The 21,119-nt window shown below is 26.1% G+C and overlaps 3 protein-coding genes and 1 non-coding gene across 4 annotated transcripts; 2 read left to right on the top strand and 2 right to left on the bottom strand.

Moving 5' to 3' along the window:
• Nucleotides 1–676: 676 nt before the first annotated feature.
• On the bottom strand, nucleotides 677–8,256 carry LOC113551762 (GDP-mannose 4,6 dehydratase). The gene is given in 8 exon segments (XM_026954228.1): nucleotides 677–905; nucleotides 1,005–1,073; nucleotides 6,572–6,585; nucleotides 6,588–6,786; nucleotides 6,952–7,184; nucleotides 7,302–7,494; nucleotides 7,554–7,796; nucleotides 7,858–8,256. Coding segments are annotated over 8 exon segments (1,083 nt in total). The 5' UTR covers nucleotides 7,927–8,256; the 3' UTR covers nucleotides 677–842.
• A 137-nt stretch (nucleotides 8,257–8,393) lies between these two features.
• Nucleotides 8,394–12,535, top strand: LOC113551757. The gene is given in 9 exon segments (XM_026954215.1): nucleotides 8,394–8,729; nucleotides 8,828–8,994; nucleotides 10,136–10,473; nucleotides 10,564–10,754; nucleotides 10,757–10,865; nucleotides 10,928–11,507; nucleotides 11,577–11,745; nucleotides 11,807–12,005; nucleotides 12,106–12,535. Coding segments are annotated over 8 exon segments (1,887 nt in total). The 5' UTR covers nucleotides 8,394–8,729; nucleotides 8,828–8,871; the 3' UTR covers nucleotides 12,284–12,535.
• A 1,503-nt stretch (nucleotides 12,536–14,038) lies between these two features.
• Nucleotides 14,039–15,540, bottom strand: LOC113560879 (ubiquitin-conjugating enzyme E2 G2). The gene is made up of 5 exons (XM_026966997.1): nucleotides 15,348–15,540; nucleotides 15,190–15,271; nucleotides 14,994–15,112; nucleotides 14,263–14,403; nucleotides 14,039–14,169 (listed from the first exon to the last, which is right to left on the bottom strand). The coding sequence occupies exons 1-5, from the start codon at nucleotides 15,388–15,390 to the stop codon at nucleotides 14,045–14,047; spliced, it is 510 nt and encodes a 169-aa protein (XP_026822798.1). The 5' UTR covers nucleotides 15,391–15,540; the 3' UTR covers nucleotides 14,039–14,044.
• A 2,376-nt stretch (nucleotides 15,541–17,916) lies between these two features.
• LOC113550734 lies at nucleotides 17,917–18,035 on the top strand. The gene has a single exon (XR_003405045.1). It is a non-coding gene; the product is annotated as a 5S ribosomal RNA (ribosomal RNA).
• Nucleotides 18,036–21,119: the final 3,084 nt, after the last annotated feature.

The raw sequence follows: 21,119 nt of genomic DNA, 5'->3' as shown, positions 1-21,119 counted from the left end.
ACCACACATAATTATATCTTTGGATTTGTGTCGTACATTATATTATTATAATATCAAAACTACTATAATTTATTAATAAATTTCAAGTATTTTAAATTAAAAATCGCAATAAACAGATACCTACTATCTACCTACACATACAAAGCCGTAATTGCTGTTAAGTTAATTTTTACTGCTAAAATTGTTCTACTTTTAAAAAAATGTGGGGTAGATAGTAGATACAGACCCCTGAACTCCCTCTTCCCCAACAGCTACAGCCATGTACCCATAAATTGATATTGAATTCTTTAAAACAGTTTAACATGATTATAAAATAAAAATTATCAAATCGTTGGTATACAATTGAATACAATATAAATGCACCAACACACGAAACGCCTTTAGATTTATAGTTTTTACAATCAACACGTTTAGTATGAGTAAAAAATCACCTTAAAAAATAGTGAAAATAAAAATATATAATAAACAAAAGACAATGTAGAGTCAAACACCACAGGAAGTTAAAACATAATATAATAAGTTTACAATATATATATATATATATATATTATATTATATAACTCCCGGTTTCTTTTATAGTTGGTACAATACACTATAGGCCTCCAGTAACAAAACGTGTGCAGCCCGACCAGAAACGTTCAAAAGACAAACACAGTCCAAGAATATAAATATTGTATAAATATTATAGGTACGTATAATAATATGCAAAATGATAGGCTCTTGAGGTCCTAATATATAAATCCAATAATAACAAATCACCAATAAACCAAATGCACACATCAAGTCAAGGTTTATAGTTTATAAAACATAATATAAAATAGGTATTGCACGGGTGAGGAAGTTCAGGCCGACGGATTTTTCTTCATGAGCGCTAGATCGGCTTCCATCATATCGTAGACCAGTTGCTGGAAAAATACAATCAATATTCACATGACGCAAGTGTTACAATATATAATAACATTGACGTAATAAAATTTAATTGACGAAGTTCGGTGGACGTTTACCTCGAAATTCACTTTGGGGGACCATCCGAGTACGGTTTTGGCTTTGGTGGCGTCGCCCAGCAAAAGTTCCTGAAATCGTATAAGTTTTTTGTTTTTGATTTTTAAATAGTATTAAGCCAAAGGTTTTATCAAAATCGATAAAATAAGTATATTATTATAATATCATACGTAGTATAACGTGTATTTGTATACGACGACGATTGCCTTTGTTATTTTATGCCCAGCGGATGTATTTTTTTTTATATATAATATATATCTACAATGACAAGCGGGGACCCCACATTGCAGAAATTGTAAACAAAGCTAATGTTCTTTTATATTGCCGGGGAATAATAAACAAGTATACATTATATTCATTTGTTGTGCTGTTGAAAAACCGAACGATTATGTTATTTGAATAAACACATGCCAAACACAAACATTCTACACTACCTATATATATAAATACGCCAGACAGACAATGAACGAGATGAACACCTTTGCAAACAATGCATTTTTTCTTGTTCAATTATATAAATTGAAACATGTAATATAAAAAAAATCTACTATACTATAAAAAAAATAATACGGAATATAATCGTGGATAATAACAGTATAGTTTCGTGCAGTTTTATCCAATTCCCAACCCTTACTCTCTCATGCAAAGGTCGCTACCCTTCATATAAAATGCTATTAGTTATTCAAACAAATATTCATTGATATATAATAGTAGTTATTAATAACATTTTATTAATATTAAAATTTGTAATTTAAATTTAAAGCGTTAAATATTTAAAAATTTAAATCTGTGAAGTGTTGGATCTATAGGTCTTTAAATTAATTAGGAATGTTACTAAAAATATTGAAAAACAAACCTATTAATTCATTAAGATTAAAGTATCAAACCAATACCATTTATATAGATAATGGAATAAAAATTTTTGATTTAAAAAAAAAACAGATATACCATGATTCGGGTGAACCAAAATTTGATTTCGAATCAACACACAAAACTCATTATTTGATATTTTTTAAATTATTTGATTTTGCATACTGTTATAAGTTTTTATAATACTAATAATTTAAATTATTATTATCTTTTTACTTTTAGTATAATTAACTATAATAAATAAAACATTCTCAATCAGTAAAACAAACGTAAAGTTATTGGAATGTTATAAGTCATAACGTAATATTACGTAGGTAGGTACTTACTATAGTATTACCTACATATATCTGTATAATAATACTTGATTTAAAATCGAAATTAATTAAATTTCACGGTAAGAAGAAATTTCTTATACATAATCTCTCAACATAGATATTATCTAGAGTATTTAATGACATAATGTTTACGACATTTTTGATATTTTTTAAATAAAGCTGAAAAAATCAAATTAATAATAAGAAAACATTATTACCATAAAATCCATTATATATATTTTTTATAAACTTATATAATATAGTGGGTGATTCTTTTAATATTAAACACTCATATTTTACTACTTCAAAAACTATAAACATTTTTGAAAATATTTTTTAAGATATAATAAAACAGCATTATTAAAAAAAACTATTTTACTATAATTTTTCATCATCTTTTTTAAAAATACAATTTTAAACTTTTAAAAATTAAATTTATAAATTTTTAAATGACAACATTTTAACATATTCCTATCTGCATTGGCACAATAAAGGGGAATGCTTACCGGAATTTACTAATGGCCATCAATAAACTATAAATCAGCACTAATAAAATATACTACTAACAATACAAGAAAAAATAAAGCTATAAAAAATAATTAAATTAATAATATTTCCATTTTGTTTTTTAATTTATTATTTAATCAAGAAAAATGTAAATATATGAATTGCAAATACTAGGTACGGATATTGTAAAAAATAAATTTTATTAGTTATAAATTAATTTGATTAAATTAAATGCATTTATATGATGAAATTATCACCTCTGCTTTTATTCTATTTAAAATTCTTTTTATGATTTAAAAAAATATATGGAGTGCAGTGTTGATCTATATGCTTTATATCTCAGCACCATTAAACATTTTATTCAAATTATATCTTAATGTTTTCCCAAAGCAATTTTCCGATAGTGTTGATACATAAAAATGTAATTAATTAAGTATTATGGTTTAAATTTTAACCTCACAAAATGCATAATGTATATCCATCACTCTGCTCATATTTTGCTTTAACTTTATATACTTATAAATTATAATTAAATACTCGTTAAAAATTAAATTTGTATACATCAAAATTCTCAGAAAAGTATTCAGCTTCACAATATAAAAATAGGATAAAGAAATTTTGTAGCAACTTTTAACAATTTAATAAATATTTTTTCAGAAACATTTAGAGTTATTGAGATATTGAATGTTGACCACAAAATAATCACCCTGTATGAGCTAAGAGATAAAAATTAGATAAGTTTTATGAAATTATAGTTTGAATTTAAATTTTGAACATAATAAGATAAAGAAAAAAAACATTATATTTTATTCATGTTTATTATAAGATAGTAATACTAAAACATTTAAACTTAGTTTTTAATACTGAGTTTAATTATATATTATCTCTATTTTCTGTCTAAAATTACTATGATTGTTCAAATTCTTCTTGAAATAATAACATTATAACAACAAAATATTTTAATTAATTAATCAGAAATAAATATTTCAACTATTATATGTTAAAATATGGTTATACATTTATAATACAATTTGATATGTAGTAAAAATATAAAGGTAAAATACTGTATAGTAAATTGTTTTTTGTACCAGTGCCCTCAGAGTTCAAGATCCGGCATCGGGCACTTCTATATTATCTAGGTACATTACTTACAATGTTTGAGAATTTACCAGATTACCACTGATTAGTATATTTTTCTATTTAAAATTATTATTAAAATACATATAAATACATTTAAATTAATTAAAATAATATTTATTTATCTCAGTCAAAAAAAAAAAATAGTATATATATATAAAATTCATTTTTTACTATGAAAATAAATACAGACAAAAATCAAGAATAAAATATAGGCAAAAGGATACCACTCTGCTGTACTCATAAATAAGGTGTTTAGATAGTAAATGTAATGAATGCGTTAAATTTGAATTATATCGTATATCATTATATACGAAAAGATGATTTTAACTAGAGACAGACTCTCAGCCAATAATATCAGCAAGAATATTGAAAGTTAAGTTTGAACTTCAAATAGCTATAAAAAATGAATTTGACTTTCTAGAAGAAATTTATTGTTTAAATAAAAATTTTAAATCTTATTAAGAACCATGTCTTAATTTTTTTAAATATTAGAATTGGTGCATTCTTAATGCCCAAAAATGAGATGATACAAAAAAAAACATTGTTGTTTTTTATATTAAAAATTGTAAGATTTGTTGTATAATTGACGTAAAATGAAATCTATATTGTAATAAAAATTATTTTGGAAGTTTTTTCCATCCCCCTCTCACACATTCCTGTGAAAAAATATAATTGGAATACACGGAAAAATAAAAATAGTTGAGGAGATCCATCCTCCTTCACACACCCAGTTTGAGCACTGTTAGTAGGTACATGCCATTTAGTTATAATAATCCAGTAAGTTCTCAATTGATGCATGTAGTATGATAATACATAACCATCATACTACAATACTTAATATACCTATTAAAACTCCCATACCAAGGATATCAAAGATATATTTTAATTTATACTATTATATTTTAGAATAAACATTGCTAATAAATTTAGTACATAAATCTTTTTTATATAATGAATATTAAATATATAATTATGTACACAAGAAAAAATATTTATGCAAAGTATTCGACAATTTCCCATGCACATGTATAATAATATGATTGTTATCACACATGCTTTCATCCCCGAACTCAAACTTGTCTATTTACTTTTTTCTTTGCAAAAAATAGACAAACATTCAAGTTATTTAAAGAAAACTTTTGTTGACTTTAGTTTTCTGTTTGAATTATTAAACAATCAAATTGATTACTTTGAACTTTTAAAAAAAGTTTATTACAAAATCTCTTATTTTGACACCACTACCAGAAACTGATCCTTTTTTCATATGCCGATGAGTGAGTTGAAAAATCAAATATCTTATTTAGTTTTTAAAAAAAATATAATAAAATAATTTTTATTGTACATAATATCATTGATTATAAATACTATTTAAAATATGCATATAGCATACCAATTAGTATAAGACATATAAAATACTAAAATAGATAGTAGATACCTGTTATAGACTATAGTTTTGTGATTCTAAATGGTACATTACAGTAGAATCAGCAAACTGGCATTTTTATAAAGATAAATTGTAATTCAAATTATCAATTTATCACATTATTATAACTATATGAGATTGATACAAGAATATTAGCTATGAAATACAAATATATTATTAAATATAACTACATTTTATGAACAAAAGTATAAATTATCAAACAGTAAATTTTTAATTGTCATCAATTTTGTCAGTATTTTATAAAAAAAAATATAGAAAATAAAAATTTTCTATCTGTATACATAATTTTACAATGGATAAAGTAGTTTACAATTTTAACTAAGTGTGACGGCAAAAGAGAAAAGAGAATCTATTAACACTACTTCCAGTTATGATAAGTTAAGTTATTTTATATACATTTTAGAAAATATTAATGAAATCATGTAGCCACTTTTGTTTAAATTAGCGAGGAGATATTGTGACACAAAATATTTTGGAGATAAGAGGGTTTGAGTAAATTAAGACATTTTTATGAAGTTTAGTATAATAACAGGATTTTATCCTTTGTGCATCCTTTGGGTAGGTATAATTGGAATGTTGAGATCATAGTGTAAGGCATTTGTGGGGAGTTGAAGATTTATTGATTGAAAATATTGAAATATGTTTAGGTTAGAAAATGTTATGGTTCCCAGAATTGAATACCTAGAGTAATAGCGGGGTGAATTAATTGGTTATATTAGTATAAATTAGTAATAGTTTATACTTAATATATTATTATTTTAGTTTTTAATGAGATTTTTTATTAAATAAATCACCTTCATCTATAAGGATTTCCTTTTCATTTTTATGTGATTTTACCAGGTAATTTTTTGGTCTAGGTACTAGGTAGAGACCTAATTATTTTAAAAAAATATCCACGAGGATTAATTTGTCATTAAGAAAAATTAGGGAAATATTTCTAGGGCTAATGGTTTTTTCAGAGTTAAGTGAAAAATAGATTTTAGTAAAATTGTTTGTACAAATATACGAGACTTATATTTCTTTACTATAGTTATTAAAACTTTCATTAATTTTAAACTCATTCAATAACTAAAAATATGTGACGAAAAATGTAACAATAATAAATAAGTGAACAAGTATCTATTAATTTATATAAGAGATTGCATATTATACTGCTATTGATGTATAATGCAACATAATTGTATGGTGTTTTTATTGAATACTACTAATTTTTTAATCCTTATTTTCAATTAAAATAAATGTATGATGTACTATATAGTAAAATAGAATTAAAATAATAAAATAATTTACTTACGACTTCCGTTGGACGAAATATTTAGCATTCACTTTAACACGTACAACATTTGTAGATTCTTCTTTTCCCACTTCATTTAACCCTTTTCCTTCCCAAATAATTGTTTTGCCAATGTGCTTGAATGCTTTTTCTACAAATTCTCTAATACTGTGCATTTCACCAGTAGCAATCACAAAATCTTGAGGTTTATTCTGTTGTAACATTAACCACATTGCCTTTAAAAAATAAAAATACAATAAATTGTCAATTATCAACTATTTAACACCATGAAAAATATATAATTTACTCTATAGAAAAAATAATATGTGTACAAATATTTTATAAATCTACACCTAATGGTGATTGGTTACTAGTTTTAATAAAAAAAATAAATATCTTACTTCAACATAATCTTTGGCATGACCCCAATCTCTCTTAGAGTCTAAGTTTCCTAGTTGTATACAATCTAATGAACCGATTGCTATTTTTGCTACTGATCTGGTAATTTTTCTAGTCACAAAGTTTTCTCCTCTTCTTGGACTTTCGTGGTTAAAAAGAATTCCATTGCAAGCATACATATTGTATGCTTCTCGATAGTTTGTTACAATCCAATAAGCATATAATTTGGCACACGCTAAATATTTAAGATACATTTAACTATTATTAATAATCAGGAATTAAATTTTACACAAAATAAAGACAAATATAATTTTAATATAAAAACATTAAAATCATTAAAATTAAATAATACCATATGGAGATCTAGGGTAAAACGGAGTAGTTTCTTTTTGAGGTATTTCAACAACTTTTCCATACAATTCTGAAGTAGAAGCTTGATAAAAACGTACATTGTTTTCTAGTTGACATGCTCTAATGGCATCTAGTAACCTGAGAGTCCCAACGCCATCTACTTCAGCTGTATATTCACTTAGATCAAATGAAATCTAAAATAAAATTATTAATGCAATGAAATATTACAAAATAATTCCTTTAAACAGCCTACCTTAACATGACTTTGAGCAGCTAAATTATAAACTTCAGTGGGTTTCACCATTCCTATAATTTTCACTAGACAACTACTATCGGTCATGTCACCATAATGAAGTTTCATTTTGCCTTCCATGTGTGATTTAGGATCTAAATAGAGATGTTCTATGCGGCCGGTGTTAAAAGTGCTTGAACGTCGTATAATACCATGAACTTCATATCCTTTATCTAGCAACAATTCAGCTAGGTATGATCCATCCTACAATTAGAATAATAAATTAATGATAGATGTAGAATAAATACACGTTTAATTTATGTACCTGACCAGTGATTCCTGTGATTAATGCTACTTTTCTACAATTATTTAAACCATTGTCACCGTTCTCCATATCAATGAAGTATAGTCAAGTTTAAATGAAGTTCAAACTCACCAATACAATAATATTTTTTTTTAACTACTTGAAATTAGGAAAAATATTTATTTTTCCTAAAACGATGGTGAATTAAGTTCCGTTTTAATTTGTTGGAATACCCATTACCTAATAATTTAAAGCAGATAGAAATTTTCAACTACAGTTAATTTATAACCCAGACATCCTGTAATGGGTTAATTTATTATAAGTTTGCTGCAGTTAAAATAATTTATGATTTGTACACGTTTATTATTAATTGTTTAAATTGTAGAGTCGAGAAACATAGCAGCAGATAGCAAAAGCAAACAATAAATTATAATATTAAAATTAATTAATACAAAATTACTATTATAAATAAATTATTTATTAATATTATTATTATTAAGTGATGATAATATGGATACTATCATGGCGACCATAGAGATAATCATGTAGTCAGTGGTCTTCGTGAGGATACTTATTTTACAAAGGATACTGATAACACCACTGGAAAATGGAATTATATATTTTAAGAAATGAGAACCACTGACTGTTCACTGTTCTGTTGTTAAAACTACTTTAAAGTCCAGTGTTATCTTGATAAGCTTTTATTTGGGAATAAATAGTAAATACTAATAAAAATATTTCCTTTCTTAGAATTTTGACTTTTAACTACAGTACTTTTAAACTGTAGTCGTTTCAAGGATAAGTAGTCGAAAATAAGAATACTGTGATCCTTTTCAGTACCGAAGAGCAAAAGAACTCAATATGTGGACAGCATTTTGGATCCATCATCAAAAGTAAGAATTAAATGCTATTGATTAATTGTTTACAAACAATAATAGATACATTTATCAAGTTGGATCTACTCTCTAAATCATGTCTTGTCTCTCATTAGGTTGTTAGCGACATGATTGATTTCCTGCTGAATTTTAATATGGGATGGATTCGCCAACATCTGATGTGCTTTTGCTCAGTGAAGACGACAGCGGTCTTTTGGTCAATGGATCATTTTCAAACAGTTCTGCCAGTAGCAGTTCCAACAAGCATTCGCCACAATTCAAAGTATGTTTTTGTACGACTATTATATTATCACTAAGTTATGTTGTGTAGATATATTTATTTGTTGTATACAACTAACGTTTTATTTCATTACTCTTTGACTTGCATATTAAGTACAATTTTTATTATTAAATTTTGTTAAATATCATTTACCAAATAAAATATATTGTATAATTTGTTATATTTATGACAATCATTAATATAATTCATATGTACAAAGTACAATATTGTTGTTTAACTATTTTTTGCATTAACACAAAACGTTTAAACAGTTTAAAGTTATTTTGAAACATATAATCTTTCTAATAATTGTTATACAGTAATTATAAACAAGGTGATATATAAACAAAGAGATATACTCATATTATAGCCACCATGGTAATAAAGCAACAGCTAACGTCTAACATTTAAATGATTAAAATATAAATAAATCTGTAGTAAATTTGATAACATATATCATAAAATATGACCTATTAATAAATTTAAGTAATTTATACAAAAATCTGCTAGTTTTGTAGTATAATTTTTAACAAATTCTTATAAAATCTTGATTAAGATTATGTTTCTAGATATTTTTACTATTTTTTTTTAATACTCAACCAAGTTTGCTATTTACTTACCAAAATTTTGGACGATCTTTACATTTTTTTAATAATTTCCACTTCTTTTATTACACATAAAGTACATTTAAATATTAATTTTAACTCGATAATATTAGTATAATTATTATACACCAATCAATAACCAATAAGCTTTTATATAGACCTATTACATAATACTATTATACTTGAATGTTTTTTTAAGTGTTTTGTATCAGCAATTAGACTTTTACTGATTTATAAATACTGTGACTTATAAAATATGTATAACAATTTTAATTTTACTTTTTATTCGTCTTGTATAGAATTGCACATATTCTAATTATATTATTGTGTATTATTAAATTATTAATTAATTATTTGATAAATAATCAAAAGTAAAAAATAAATACATTTTACAACTTTTAAATAAATGTGTACCTAATTATTGTCCTAATTGTAATATTTTGGTATTTTCAATGGAATTTAAAATATCTGTGTATTTATGTTTAATGTATAATTACTTATAATTATTTAGTATCTTTAACTTAATTTTTAATTTACAGTGTAAAGAATGTGATGATGAGTTATCATTAAGTCAAGAGGATTCTCTAATTGACGATTCTGACACATCATATACACAACAGTTTAATACATTGAAAAAATGTCCTAATGTTCAAAAATCAGAGAATCCAATTGAGCCTCCTGTTGAATTTCAAGACCATACAAATTTTATTAATGTATACTCTCCTCCGTTTGAATTTAAAGACAATCAATGTAGACATATTCGTTCACCTGTCTACACTAATGAATGTATGATTCGTGTTGAACAATATGCAGAAGGTTTTATAAAGTCATTGATTAATGACTCGCTGAAACACTTGGATCCATTACATGATACTAGGTAATAATATTTTATGGATAGGTATTGTTTATTTCTTATATAATATTATTATTAATAAAATATAAAAATAAATATTTTGTTTTGTTTTAGGCACTCAAAACAACAAAAACTGTATCATAATTTAGGTATTTATTGGAAAACAAATTACCGTTTACCAAATGGATCAAACAATTCTTTGTTATCAACTATTTCATCATCTCATAACTCCTTATTTAATGTAGTTTCTTCGGATGATTCTAATTTTATATCTTCTGCCGTTTCACATGATGCTCTTAATAGCGATACTATACATTACCAATTGATAGTTCCCCATTTAATGTAGCTTTTCGGCGACCATTGAGGAAAAAAAGAAAATTTCGTGAACAGTGCCATTCCATACCACTTAGTAAAAAGTATGCATCACAAACCTAACATTTTAATATTATTTTATTTTAATAATTGTCTTTTAACTCAGATCAGGGGAAAAATGTGTCAATGTTCAAGAGCCCATACATATGACTGTAAAAGACGTACGAACAATTCTTCATAATATTTATAGTAATACAGGAGAGTGTAGCAAACCTGAAGTTGCAAATGTATCAAAATGCAATGAAGTACAAAATGATCACAACAAAGAGAACTGTGTTAGCAAAATATCATTGTCTAAATGCAAAATCAGAAAAAAATCGTTTATGGTGAATATTAAACATAAGAAAGCTAAGGACAATAGCACTGCAGAGGATATTGGTGGTCATAGTTCTAGTCATTCAACAAGAAAAATCTTTTGTTCATATCCATTTATCTCATCAACAAAATCTAACTTTTCTTTTAGTTTAAAACAAACGTTTTGTAATATTTTTCGTTCACGTAAAAGTACTTCGACAGACTTGGACCCTGAATTGAACCCAACAGATACTGTTGTTCTTTTAGACGTAACTAAAGAGGCAACATTTGAAAATCGTGCACTTCCACCCGTGCCTGATGATGGGCCCGGAGATTCGTATGAACGCGAGACTAGTATGGATTTTGCTACTAGCATTGAAAAAGTGAAAGATGTAAGATTTGCTAAAATTTGAATATAAAATATAATAAATTTTATTTTATGTATATTAAAATAATTTTAGTATGGATGGTATTGGGGTCCAACATCAGGAGAAGCTGCTGAAAAAATACTGTCAAATGAACCTGATGGATCGTTTATTGTACGTGACAGTAGTGATGATCATTATATATTTTCATTGACATTTAAATTGAATGGTTTTGTTCGGCATGTCAGAATTGAGCATGATCAAGGTAATAACAAAGAATAAAATTCATAAAAAAATCATTTTCATATTTTAATTATTGGTTTTAGGAAATTTTAGTTTTGGTAGCTGTACAAAATTTAAAAGTCACACAATTGTTGAATTTGTTGAAAACGCAGTAGAACACTCTCGCAGTGGAAGGTATTTGTTCTTTTTGCATAGACGTCCCATTCTTGGACCAATGAGAGTTCAGTTACTTCATCCTGTTTCTCGCTTCAAACAAGTTCAAAGCTTACAACATATGGCCAGGTAAATAGAAATAATAAAAATGTGTAATTAAAACAATAGACAACAAAAATCATGAGTTATTAATGTTAAACAAAATATAATTATTTGATTATTTCATTAGGTTTGTAATTTTGAAGACGGTACGACGAGATTTGATCCACAAATTGCCATTACCCAGACGACTGATTGATTATTTAAATACACCTCATTATTATTGTGAACAACTATGTAGCTCTGACAGTAGCCAATCATCGACTCCTACTCCAGCTGTACATCTAATATCATTTACTCCACCTTGAATTTATCAATTTATCATTAGGAATTTATATTATTGGTAAATAAAATAAATACTTTTTGTCAAATATATTGACTTGTAGCAAGACATATTTAAAAATGTAACTATTAAAACCAGTCATAACTATGTGTATTCATATTATTTCACATACAGTAACAGTTAAATAATTTGGCAATTCAACTATTTAAAATAACATATTAAAAAATAATGTCATGAAACAATAAATAATACAAACTACATTTTTATTATAGAAAACAAATAATAATTATTACATAATATTTAATAATGTGAAAGCAATTAAGAGCTTAAAATAACTTTAAACTGTTATTTATTTATTTTTTAATCTGGAATTCTTTACACCAGATTAGTTTGATCCTGTTATACAGACTTTTAGTTGAGTTTATATTGTACAATTATTTATTTTTATACTTAGGGCAACTAACATTGTATTGATTTTGTAATAAGGGCCTGTACTTATTGTATTGACTTTGTCATTTTCCTACTAGTTAATCAATTTAATTTAAAGATTGATCTTTTAAATTGATTAATTACTATCTAAATTGACAAAGGAAAAATTGTATATTGTTAAAAAATATAAAAATGTTGTATCAATTATTGTATTCACTCATTCAGCAATAATACAAGAGAATTAATGAAGACATTGGGAAATATAACACTTATATCATTCTTTATCTATAATTTTATTAATAAATGTTTGTATACACATTAAGAAAAACATTATTATTACAAAAGTTGATGCATTGTAAAAAAAAAATTGATTCATAAAACAGTAAATATATATAAATATATTCATGTTCATATTAAAATTTAATATACATTTTAAAAAACAAATTATTTCTAGTATGCTTTTATTACAGTACACAATTTATTAATTAACTAAAGTTACAACAATTATAAGTTAAAATTCTCTTATAAGAATAAATCAGAATTTATTCTCGATTAGTTCTTACAGAATATTAAAATACTACGATACATACTTTACTTTTCTTACGAAAATAAAACTGTAAAAATATATAAGAATCAATCTCAAATGCTTCACAAATTTAAAATTCTTTCTTCACAGGTTTTTTATTGTTATAGTTAATATTTAGAAATAAATGTTAATCAGAAAAACAATTAATATTAATTTCTATTTCCTATTTAGAATTGTATATTTTTTTTTTTTTTTGTTACCTATTTTTAAGTAACTCATTGTGATTTTAGAGTTAACTCTATTATTTTAATAATTAATATATAAATGTTTGACTACATAAATTTTTTTTAGCGTTATGCATTAAGCATAAATCAAAGACTCATTGTGTGAAATATATGACTTGTAGATAACATAATACTAATTTATGTTTGATGATTTTAATAAAATAAAATATAAAAATCCAACATGTTTTATCTAGTTAAATTATTTATTTATTTTTCCATCAAGAATAACATTTTTACTTATGAATGACATCTCTGTGACATGATAAGCTGAAGGATAGAAGATGTCTTGAGGATTTCAAACAAATCAATAATCCATTTCATAAACTGCAAGTATTTTTATTTATTCTGTTGACACCATATGTAAACATTCAAAAACTGAACCAAATTTAAAATAAAAATTCAATAATGATTAACACATAATTATATATAAAATATAAAACTTATAACTCCAAAATGTAACTTAATAGTGTATATACATGTGGTTATTCAAATATCATTGTTCATAGCTAGCCAAATTTTTCAATTATATTATTGTACCTACCTGACCTCATTCACTTGGAGGTATTCCTAAAGTTTTCCTAACCAACTCTTCAGCTCTTCTGTTAAATTCTTCACGATTCTCACGCCACATTTTAGCGGCATCAACATTTGCCCCACTTTCATCATTCGGCTCTGAACAAGAAAAATTCAAATTAATACATAATGAAATATAATAAGTTAAAAAGTTTAGATAAAAATAAAGTAAAATAGTTTATTTATAATTACCAGCAAGCATACTAATAACAGATAGAAGAATTTTTTCAACACTCTGTACAGGACTCCATCTTTCATTACTGGATTCATAACCCATAGGGTCATCCCCAGGTGCATGTAGAATTGAAATACATACACGCCCATCTGAATAAACTAAAATTTGACAATCTGCATTTTACTATTATTACAAAGCATAATATATTAGTATCTTTCCTATCAATTAGGTTAAAATTAGTTAGTTTAAAGCTGATTTATTTGTATGCATCATTTTTTTAAAACATACTGGTATAAGAATTTTTACATTCATCCAGTTAATTTCCAGGCTTAATAACAAATTGTGGCATATTTAATATCTGTAGAATTTAATTAATATATGAACATTGCACCAGGTAAGCTATAATAAAAAGTATTACACTTAGTTAAATAATATACATTATTATGTAAACATGATGTAGCACACTTTATATTGTGTAAAAATAATATGACAAACTCAACAGGGATCATTGAGTATGTAGATAGATTATTTCAATGACAACACTTAGAAATTGATGTATTTCATCTTTCAAAAGATGAATTAAAATTGAAACAATATTTATATATACTACCTATAGATTGTTTATTTGTGTATTTATTGACAAACTATTTTGAATATACTACATTTAAAAATGTTCATTGACATTTTTTTAAAATGAATTACAATTTTGTAATGGACCATTAATATATACATCACAAGTTATACTCACTGTTTGGATGAAACATATCACAAGTAAAACTCATTTTTGGTGGACTCAATGGGTAGTCAGATGGAAATATAAGTTTAGCTGGAAAAACACCACCTTCAAAACATGTACCTTCTGGCCCTCTACTCATAATCAAATTATTTGTTTAAATATTGCGAATGTACTGTTTTACTGACGTGATGACATAATTATAACTTACGTAATTAATGCTTCCCACTCAAAATAGTTTTCTTCAGTGGTTGGTCCAGCAATTATCCCTTCTGGAGGATTTAATGTCAGCTCTACAGAATAAATCATATAATAAATGTTGATATAAATTTGTGTAATTTTGATGCATAAATAAAATATTTAATATACGTTTATATTCAGCCATAAGTCGTCTTAGAGCAGATCCAGCCATCGCAAATAATTTTATGAGCTGTAGGGTGTACAAAACAGACACGTTTCAAATGTTTCAATAATCACAAAACAAAATATTAAAGAATTGGTTTGTAATGAAATGAATGGGTAGAATAAGGTAGAATAATTATTATTTATTAATTAATAATGCAAACTTACCAGTTGGGCGAATTTTGATAACTGTAAAATTGATAATAAATATTGATGACGATGGTTAACAAGAACTATTATCACATTTATCACAATCTTATCTCATATCATAATAATCCTTATGTAATATGTATATGACGTATGTATATATAAAAGAAAAAAAGGCCTTTTTTATGTTCCAATTTTGTGACGAGACTATTTAATTTTTTTTCAATTTTGTTTTACAGAGTTGGTCCAAATACTATCCTAAGTGTCACCACGTCACCCAATTTTTCATTTTATTTTTCTGGTGGGGGGAGTTGTATTAAAGATTACATGTTTTTAGTGTATCATTTAATTAATAAAACGATTTTTTTTCACAAAATAGTTCTAAATACTCTTATGAGTAAATCACTCTTATTATTTACAATTTCATTTTATTTGTCATTTTAATTATGAATATCATAAATTATAAAAATTATTATGTATTACATGGTTAGGCTTTAAATAGTTTAATTTTAATAAAAAATCAATATCAGCGAAATATTTGTTTTCTCACTCAGACCTACCTGCAACATAGATAACCACTTTCTGACTTTCACCAAAAATTCTTATGATTTGAGTAGTCCTAGACTCTTAAAGTTTAATCACTCATTACAAAAATTGTAGAGGGTAATATTTTTGAGAGAATGATTTATCGCTTTAATATTTTATTGTTATTTTATTTTATACTCGACTTTCAAAAAAAAAAAAATATATAAAAATTTTCAATAATGTTTAAATTGTTTAAGACAATATTTAGACAAATCGATATGTCATAGGTACCCTCAAAATTATCATTTTCTATCGTTTTTGTAATGGGTGATTTTACTGTAAGAATAGGTAGGTTGATAGGTACTTAAAAACAAAAAAACAAAATGATTCTGCATAAATGCATTTTGTATTTTTGTCTATGTTGCACATGGGCCAAAGAGAGAAAACACACAGCGCACTAACATCCTCAGAGGAAATTATTATTTCCTCTTAACAATTAATTGAATATTAACAAGGTAAACAATAAAATATAAATTATAATATTAGATATATGTATATTTTATAAAATTTAATTTTATATTAAATAAATCAAATTTTGATCTGACTTTTTTTTTGGTTTCGACGAATTTAAATTTTTTGTAGTTTACGATTGTACAAGTATAGGTACAGTAGGTACCTATAGGTATAAATCACCAGCAGCATAGAAAAAAATATAACAATGTGTTGATGGTATATAAATAATAAACTGTTGTCTTATAAAAAGAATATTAAATATTTATATATTTATATAGTTAGGTATGTAAGTATGTTGTTGACCTGCAGACTGCAGCAACAGGCAGATAGTAGTAATCTATAAATACAAATATTAACTATCAAATCAAATATTTATATAAATATTTTTGATTACATATATTGCTGTTTTAAGTTATTATTATTTATTATATTAAATAATATTTGAACATTCATAAATAATCATAAAACATAATAAAATCATAATTGACGACTTGCCGACTACTAATATCAAAATGACAAACTTGCCGACTAAAATGAACTAGGTATCTTAAGTAGGGGGTGTAATATTTCCCTCCCACGCTCCCCACTAAATCCGGCACTGGAAACATGTAACTACTAACTAGTAGGCTACTAGTAGTAGCCAGTAGGTACTTTGACAAAATATTTTATCAATACATTAGTAATACCGATAGTATTAACTTGACAATTTAAATAAGTACCTACCTAGGTAAGTATGTTTTACTGTAAAATCAAAACTCAATTTATACATCCATGTTTAGGGCTTTGTTTGCTTTTTTATAGTGTTTTTTTTTTTTAAATATTGAAAATTAACTGAATTTAGTTCTCGTCTTATACATAGGCGTGCGCACAGGCCACAGGGGTAGCAGAGGCAGCATATGCTGCCCTTGGACTTTCTTTGGGGCTACCTGGCCCGGCAAATATTAAATAATGGGCCTTGGTAAAATAATATTTCCACAAATAATTTTTTATTCATATTACAAATAATAAATATTAACTATAGGCTTGTGGAAAAGTACATCTTTAGTGGCTTAGTATCTTACTGTAAAAATCCAAAAAATCTAATAACCAATCACAGATATATAAAAATACATATATAAATATTTTTTATACATCTGTGTAACCAATACAATTTTAATTTTGATACGCAATAGTAAAAAAGTAAAACTATGGGCCTATTTTAATGGTGAATTTAAAGAATGGTCTAAATTAATATCTTGCTACTCCTGAAACCGGAGGCTGTGCACGCTTATGGTCTTATATCAATACCACCACCGAAAAATTTGAAAATTTGATACGATATTTAATAATTATTATTTTCCATTATCAAATCGCCAACGATCATACCACGTTGAATACACCAGTTCTCGTCCGATCACTGAAGTTAAGCAACGTCGGGCGTAGTTAGTACTTGGATGGGTGACCGCTTGGGAACACTACGTGCCGTTGGCTTTATTTATTATTATATTTTATTTATAAATTCAATAATTATTTCCAATTTTAACATTTTTATTGTTGTCGAGTTGTTTTTTTTACAATTTTTATATTACATGATATAAAAATATTTTTACCTAACCCGTTAAGCCATAAGAAACTTTTTTAGGTTCAAATATATAATATATACTTAACTTATAACTGCATAGGTACAACTGTACAAGTTAAAATAATCACACTGTATTATATTTTAAACTATATGGCTATATTACTCACAACAAAACATTAGACGGACGTTTTTTTTTTTGTAGATTTCTACAACGACCTACTTACTTTGGACTTGGTTTCATGACTGGTGTTGGTTATTGGATCTAAATTAATGTGCACATAGGCCGGTTTTGTTTATCCATTTTCAACTGCGACCAAAACTTATATAGGAATGCACTTGAATTTGATTGCTTCGGTTTCACCAAACGAAGAAATCACTGCATACTTTTAGTGACTCACCATTTGCTACAAGTGATTTGGTTGAACTAGACAGCATTACATGGACTACGAGGTTGTTTATAAGTGTATTTATGACTTATGTGATTGTGGAGTCCTTACAGGCCTATTTCAGGCTGGAAATTTTATTTGCCAGGCCAAAAATTAACAGAGGACCAATGATTTGGTCATAAGTATGTAAAAAAAAAATAATAATGATAAAAACCTTTATTATTTAAAAAATATTTTCATCATTTTATGCAGATATAAAAAATAACACATAATATATAAGATATTTTTATAGATATATTATAGACATATTAAAATGAACTCTTACAGTAATTCCTTTTTTTCATAACTTCACTAGTTTCCTAGATTCTGTCGGTTAAAATATCCACTTTTCCACGGACATCAACATAAACGCTTTTAAGTTCTCATAAGTTAGAGTATTTCGTAATCGATTTTTTATGAATTTTGGTGTTGAAAATGACCTCTCACATGCTACTTGTGTTCATAGGCGTGCGCAGGCCTCAATTTTGGGGGGGGGGGGGGTGCTTACAATTTTTTTGGGCCCTTTTCTTAATTTGGGCCCTCTCTTAAAAAGACATGTACATATTTTAATAAATTATAATGCACGAATAAACATTACTTACATTATATTATATATTAATCAGTGATATTAATATAGTACCAAGTAATATAATATATTTCATTAGATATTTGGATCTAAAATCTATTTTCAAGATAGTTGCAATATTTATTTATTATTTTTACTTTTGTAGTCAATAACATCTAGCTGTTATAATCATAATAAGTTTTATTACGCAAATTTAAAATAGTTTACGTTGTATTATTTTTTTTATCCCGAAAAATAATTTTTTTACGACATATTTTAGAAAAAATATCATTTTTATTCTAGTAACATTAGTTAATATACGGACCCATATATTATATGCTATAGGATTTAAATTCTGGGGCCCCAATTACATGTCAGGGGTTGCCCAGGCACACACGGAACCCCCCGTGCGCACGCCTATGCTTGTGTTACCGGTAATGTTAAAAGATAATTATAAGCCAAAGATAAATTTGTATACGCATTACTATATACAAATTGTATTTGACTGATAACTTTAAACAGTAACAAGCACAATTTTTGCATGTTTTACAGGTCATATATAATCCGGCAGTTTCTTCAATTTCTTGATATTCATCTTCTGAATCTAAATTTTCAAAATTATATTCGTATTCAACTGGTTTTTTTTAAGTTATCCCAATTATTACCAAAACTTACTAATTCTTCTCTTAATTGTTGATGGAATTCTTCCGAAATTATCATTGATTGTAAATCGGATTAAATTTTTAGAGAGAGCTTTCAAGGCTGTTTTTGACAAACCATGTTTAAAACTATTGAAGTTGACTGGACATAGAAGCAATAAATCCACATATAATGGACTATTATTCACAAATCTTGAATTCATACTTTCAACTATTCTATCCATCATCTGATTATGAATTTCGACAGTATATAGATCACTTCATAATAATTTTATAATATTATCGATTAATATAATACTTAAAATCACACGAGCTGATAAGGTAATATCTATTTATGCATTATATTTATTATATTTTTATGTTTTTTCGTATACTATATATTTTTAATTTATAAAATATTATCAGGCCATTTATTTTAATCTATTATTGTAACGGACCACCGGGTTTTGTACCGGTGTCCCGCCAGGCCAGTCCACCACTGATTTGAAATGTATAGGGGTGAGAAGGGGGAGGCATTGAGGATTCGGCGTAGTCCTGGATTAAAGAGTTTGTATTTTATGAATTTTTGCGAAAGTCGCAGAGTTCAATACCATATGACCATTGATCACATTGCCTCATTGGTTTAACGGAAGATTTGTGTATTACAAGTTTTGAATGAAGGTTAGTTTTACCTTTCTTTATGCATTGGTGGGTGTAGAACTCTGAGACGTTGAAGTACTGATAATTTTTTATCATGGATATGGGAGGACCACGTAAGTATTCTATCAATAAGGAGATCCATATTTTTTTTTTTTGTAGATATTTAATATTGTTGTAGCTGTAGGAGGCCGGATTATATCGAGGTTTTTATTTTCGTAGAGTAAACGTGATATGAGAAGATTTATTTTCATTTAATTTCATACGCCATCTATTGTACCAGATGATCATATTGTCAAGATGAAATTATAGATTCAAAGTAGCTATGTAGGATTTTCACGGATGGATTTAATTTCTTTGTCATCAGCATAATCCACTTCGTAGGTATGGGTAGATATGAGTTAATCGGAGGTGTAGATATTAAATAGTAAAGGAGAGGAGATAGGTAGAGCTCCGTGTGAAACAGATTTTATGGGGTAGATTGGAGAGATTTCGTTCCAATTTTGGTAGAAAAAGAACGGTTATTGAGAAAGTTACAAACTTACAAAGTAATATCTTATAGTACGTTCATGATTAAAGTACCTGCTCTAATATATATCACGGTTTAAGATATACCCGTGATATATATTCATATTATATTGATATTAGATTATAAACGCAATAATTCAAATAATCGATTATCATAATTGTTTAATTTTTTATTTTTAC

Source organism: Rhopalosiphum maidis, chromosome 1 (assembly GCF_003676215.2).
Source record: "Rhopalosiphum maidis isolate BTI-1 chromosome 1, ASM367621v3, whole genome shotgun sequence".
In the NCBI taxonomy this organism is placed as follows: Eukaryota; Metazoa; Arthropoda; class Insecta; order Hemiptera; family Aphididae; genus Rhopalosiphum; species Rhopalosiphum maidis.
The sequence above is the reverse complement of the archived record's forward strand: the minus strand, read 5'-3'. Positions and strand labels throughout refer to the sequence as shown.

What these genes read in the sequence shown, in the direction of transcription:
- LOC113560879 (XM_026966997.1), bottom strand. Translation starts at nt 15,390, where the DNA reads ATGGCTGGATCTGCTCTAAGACGACTTATGGCTGAATATAAAC. An exon ending in GAGTGGGAAGCATTAATTAC is followed by an intron (nt 15,113 to 15,189) that starts GTAAGTTATAAT and finishes GATTATGAGTAG; the next exon opens with AGGGCCAGAAGGTACATGTT. An exon ending in TGATATGTTTCATCCAAACA is followed by an intron (nt 14,404 to 14,993) that starts GTGAGTATAACT and finishes GTCAAATTTTAG; the next exon opens with TTTATTCAGATGGGCGTGTA.